This window comes from Prosopis cineraria, unplaced genomic scaffold, assembly GCF_029017545.1.
Source record: "Prosopis cineraria cultivar Desert tree isolate PC_DT_omini unplaced genomic scaffold, ASM2901754v1 PC16, whole genome shotgun sequence".
Classification (NCBI taxonomy): domain Eukaryota; kingdom Viridiplantae; phylum Streptophyta; class Magnoliopsida; order Fabales; family Fabaceae; genus Prosopis; species Prosopis cineraria.
Window position 1 is genome coordinate 438,394 of NW_026555347.1, and position 5,568 is coordinate 443,961.

The 5,568-nt window shown below is 46.2% G+C and overlaps 1 protein-coding gene across 1 annotated transcript; it reads left to right on the top strand.

The window, feature by feature from the left end:
• The first annotated feature begins 614 nt into the window (after window positions 1–614).
• Window positions 615–4,427, top strand: LOC129294855 (uncharacterized mitochondrial protein AtMg00170/AtMg00620). Its single transcript, XM_054933344.1, has one exon. It carries the CDS (start codon window positions 2,456–2,458, stop codon window positions 2,858–2,860), a length of 405 nt encoding a protein of 134 aa, XP_054789319.1. The 5' UTR covers window positions 615–2,455; the 3' UTR covers window positions 2,861–4,427.
• The last annotated feature ends 1,141 nt before the right edge of the window (window positions 4,428–5,568 follow it).

Genomic DNA, 5,568 nt, shown 5'->3' on the forward strand with positions numbered 1-5,568 from the left:
CTTGCTTGCTAGACACGCTTAGTAGCACATCCGTTTTCTTGCTAGCCGCTGCTTCATTTCGTATAGTGATAACGCTTTCTCTTTCTTAGCGCTCCGCCCCCCCTTGTATAGTAAGGGGAACTCTGGTTGCGCGGCTTTCTCTTATAGGGGTCTATTTTCTCTGACTTGACTCAGCTTGACCTACTTGACTCAGCGGTTAGAGTATCGCTTTCATACGGCGAGAGTCATTGGTTCAAATCCAATAGTAGGTAAAACCGGCCGAAAGCCCTGCTTTTGCCAGCATGACAGCAAGCACGGACTGGCGGAGTCAACTGAATGACCAAAGCATCGGTTGCTTCCACTTGTGGCCTTCTTCGACTGCCTTGACACCTTAATATCAGGGAACCCCCTATCCTCTCTTCTTCTCTTCATGTATGTGGGCTGCCTGCCCCGTCCCGAATAGACGAACAGGAACAAGCTGAAGAAAGGCGCGAGAGAGAGTTGATACTCAACGCACCTACCCTCTTCCACAATTAGGTGAAGACCAGGGGGGCCGGAAACCCCAACGGGAAACCTTTCACCGCGCCACAGGATTCTTTCGCGAAGCGCTCTCTCAGACGTTTCCACTCCTGCCTCCGCAAGCAAAGAGGTTTCAAAGATACCAGGCGACCAAGTGAAAGTGAACAGCCCCGAGCAAATCTTCTAGAGAGCGTACCCGTTCAAACAACAAAAAAAAGAAAGAATATGAACGTTGTGGACAGTAAAAAGTTCTTCGCAGCGGCAGAAGAACCTGAAAAACATAGAGTGTTGGTCCTGCAAGAAGAAAGGTCACTTGAGTTTTGAGTGCCCATAAAAGAAAGGAAAAGGGAAAAAGCCATGATGATCAGGAAAAGGTAGTGTTGGTCACTACTATGGCCCTGTTTGCCAACATTTCAGATAGTTGGTGGATCGGGTCCTCGCATCATATTTTCTTCCGAAAAGCAGAATTTGGTGCAGATATGATTGAAGAACTAGGTTCTTCATATATGGATCATCACATCAATATCGCGCCGTGGCACAGAGAAAGAAAGCATGAAAGCACTAATAGATCAATTAATTATAGGAACACATGAAAATATCAGAACCACATATATAGGCTTGCAAAAGTCGAAACACCTATTATTCTTTCTGCAACTCGATTTGCTGGTTTTTATACTATAGGGCTGGCTCCCAGGCTTTCCTGCTGCCTTTCTTTTTCAATGCCTCTCCCACTGCTTTCATCGCTGGTGCCTCCACCTCTGCTAGTGGTTTTGTGGATTCACCTACTTATGCCTGGGGCTCGACGCCCTTATGGAGAAATAGGTGGTTCTGAATCAACGGGCTCTGCTGCCCCCGTATAGCGACTCTCTGCTGCTTTTACTTAGCAGTTTGCTCCTGCCTTTGTATCTGCTATGAGTGAATCTACTCTGGGGTGAAACAACCACTGCGATTGCCTTTTACCATACCTTTACCTATGCCTATATGAATATCTTCAAGTTGCAGATCCAAAGCGAGTAGTTGCTTCAGTAGAGCCGGTTGATTCCGGCGATTCTGTTGATGAAGCAGTCAATGAAGAAAGACATGGTTGAGTCAGTCGAAGAAGCAAATGCTCTCGCCTTAGGGGAGCATACACACCTACTGCGAATTAGAGAGACCTGACCTACATTCATTAATCATCTCGTAGGAATTTCCCTTCTCAAGGTAGGTCAAAAGAGCAATTTGGAAGACTCTCTCGAAAGGTGTCTGCTCGTGGAATAGAAAGAGTTCGTTGCATCAACAAAGTGTAGTAGTCAAAAACGCTTACTTAAGCTCATCGATGTGTACTCACTCCTCGGCTGTGAAAGAGAGGGCGCTTCTGAGCTAAATCAATCCCGCACAGGTGATTACCCGGAACTTTACACTCAATGGAAAGCAAAAAGGAAGACTAAATCCGCTTTGAAAGCGATTCCAGAGACTATAAGAACGACCGGGTGGCAGGTGGGAGCAGTAGAAGCATTGAGATTTGCTTGTTCAGAGATGCGTCAAAGGTATACCTATGAAAGTGGATTGCAAGGGTCAGGCACCAATGCATTACTAAAGAATAACAAACCAGAATAACTTCTCAGGGAGCGTGGAAAGAAGGAGACCTAAAAGTGATATCTGTAGGCCGACCTTGGGATTGATACGCTTCGACTTAGCCTTGATAGGCTAATGCACTCTCTTGATCCAATGCTCAATCTTTCGCTCAAATGGGAATGGCCGATAAATCTTCAACTCCAACAGATCTTGTGAGACAAACCCTCGGTGAAGCACTGCATCTTTCTAGCTTCAAAGAAAGAGAAAGACAACGAAGTGGGATGATTTCCCAAGCTTAGGACTTTGATCAATGGGCACTGTAGAATAGAGAGGCGCTAACATGCAAAAAAGCCTCCTTTCGGGTGGCGGATGTCAGCGGTTTAAACCCAAGTAGCTGTGGCCCATGATCCAAACGCAAGCAGTCAATCACGCTATCCTTACCTTGAAACCAATTCCTTCGATTCCGCTTCTGCAGCAGTATAGTTTCTCGGTACCTTACCTTGATGCCTACAGCTCAATTTGTTTTCGAGTGAGGGCAAGAGCCTTAGATGATAGGGGGGCAGCGATTTTGCTTTTGGTTGTTCTTGTGGCGTCGTCTCTGGGCGGCGCCTTCGGAGTCCGATATTGCCGAAGGACAGTGTGGACCGCAGCTCTGCCGCAGAAGGGGAAGATGTTGTTTCCGACCAGAATGCCGATTCCGCCATCCGGCCCCGAGGAAGCGAGATTGTGGCACTCCAGTCAGCCATCTTGGTCTCACTCATATTGGGGATCAGAGACAGAAAGCGGGCTGATCCATGAAGCTCAATAAACGCTTTCCTCCAATGAACAGACGAACCGAATCCTTTCTCGATGGGAAAGCTTGACCTTAATAGAGTGGACAGGCTCTTCTCCTCGCTTTGCTGTCATTGGGTCACGAACGGGAAAAGAAGAAGGAGTTAGCGCTTTCACCTGGTTTGGTTCAGGAATTGGGTGCTATGGAGAAATAGAATTAGTTTATCCCGTCTCCTTAAAAGGGGTAGATTGGTTTGAATAGCCTTATAGTAAGCATTACCGCAGCTTTGACTCTGTTGCAGGAAGGACTACTTGGAGTTCCATACCATGAAAAATGGAAATGGCTATCAGTTCTGACTCTCCTGACCAGAGGTAAGTAGTCCGGCTAAGCCGGAAGAAAGAAATGTGAGAGTTTAGCCTATTAATTCACTTTACTTTAGGGAAGCCGGTTAAATGCTTTGCTTTGTGAGGGAAAAGCGGGCACAGCTCACGCACGGCACAAGAGGCAAGGAACTTTCAACAGGCATGGACGGAAGTATACCCCTCCTTTTGAGGGTGAATGTCGGAAATCGTCTTCCCGGATCTAATGGATGAGGGATCACAGTATAAGAAAGAGAAAGAAGGGAGCAGCACGGAGCTACTCGCCGCGGCATCATGTAGATGCACGAGGAGCGCATCTTGCAAATCGCATGTGTGTCGTACTCTGTGGTGTGTCACCCCCCAACCAGAGTGAGAGGGAGGATGATTAAACCAATAGCTTTCACTAAACTATTCTCAAGATTTCTCTCTATTAAGGTTACTAAGTGGCAGAAGATCTTGGAATAAAAACCACCACTTAAGATGTTCCTCATCAGTATTGGCAAGTCCAGTCCCTAATCTGTAAGCAGTCCGTCCAGCACATAGTACGTATGGGTAGTATGTCCATAGCGCTTAGTGGGAGAAGCCGTTGCCTTTATTTACCTTCCCTCTGGCATGTTTTCCCTGGCTTGGATTCAACCTCCTGCCTCGGACATTCTTCGGTTTGTAAGCAAGACAGAGAGCGGACTACTTCTCCGGGAAAAGAAGTTCACGACCCCTATCCCGTATAAGGCCTTCTACCTCCTCCCTTTATTTATTGACCGTCTGATGGGTAGGGGATGGCTGGCTGGGAAGACCCTTGACCTTCGTATAGTCGGCAGGCGTTGGTACTAGTATGAGTGAATACCTTTATACTATAGGGCTTATGAATTCGTCCTTACCCAACTTACCCGGCCCAGTACTTCCTTGCCTTACACCGGCCTTACAAGGAAGATGAGTCCTCTTCGGAACTCTTTTCCGAAGTCACCTGGCTCTTGAAACTCCCATAGCTTAGTGGTCAACTCCTGCTATTGGTTCTTATTGTTTATGGGTTTAATTCCCGCTATCTGGCTTTCTTCTTTATATGGCATCTTTCTTCTGCCTAATCTGATCAGTGCAATCCGGTTCAAGAAAGCAGGAAATCCAGTAATTTGGGCTTAGGAAGGCATCTCTGGGCTAATCCCGCATCTGAATCTATACCTATTCGTGCAAAGTCTTCTAGCATACTTTTGAACTTCGTATCTTAACTGGGCACAAGCTATTCTAAGAGCTCTTATATACCACCGATAGTTGCAGTAGTCACTTCGCCCCATTTCTTCCTATTCCATTGCCCTGCTGCGGATTCTTCCATCAATCCGATTATGGGCATGCCCTGAGATGAGACTAGTGCTACTCCCTGCCTTTATGTGTTATGTGCAGCTTCTTCTTTCACAACTCATTCTCAAACAGCGGATGTCTATTTGTCCACATCAGAAGGAAAGGAATCCGTCCCAACAGCGGATAGAGTAAGAGCGGTAATTCCTCCATCAACGGTTACGAGAACAGTAAGAGCAGCTTCGGTTTTTCTAATAAGGAAAATACATCTCATGCCATGGTTATTGTGAAGGAATAGGCAGCTATTTCTGCTATTTTGAAAGCTGTGATTGCTGTTGTTTAATAAGTTCATTTTACTGTTAAGAGGTACCAAAGGCTTTTTTTTGAAACTCTATCCAATAGGGTTTTCCTCATATCAACATCTGACCTAATCAAGGGCTTTAGGGAGAGAATCTTCACCCATGTTCTGAGAATCTACAATCGCTTGGCTGACTCGCTAGTCCTTATGGAATGAATACTCAGCCGCTCTAGTACACATGCTAGTACACCAAAAAAGCACAGAGTCGCTTGTCATCGACAGATTGGACATCCTAGCCACAGATAGCCCTTCCGTCGAACGGGATTCATTCATCTTCTTGGATGAAGACTCTCGAAAGTTGGAAGATGATGACCTATCACCAGTCAAGACGAAGAAGATTACTATGACTATGAAAACCATGGTCTTATTCTTTCTACAATTACCTCAAGGACGGGTTCATACCCGAGTACGCCACTCGTAGTCAGAATAGAGCCTGGAGGGAAACTCCGATTTGTGATCTTGGGATCAGTAATTTACAAAAGGCCATCTTCGGGGGACTCGCCCTTCCTTAATAGGAAGAAGGAGCGCACATTGTTGAACAAGCTCATTCAAGCGCATGCGGAGGACACGTTAACAGCCAATGCTTGCAGTTAGGCAAGGTCCCCTATTCAAAGAAAGGGTGTCAATGAAAATAGATATCAGAACAACAATGTCAGCTCCACTCCTTTCGAAGAGAAGAATCGTTGTAAAGCCCCAGCCGTGTGAACTGAACTGAAAGTTCCAGCTGACGTTTATGG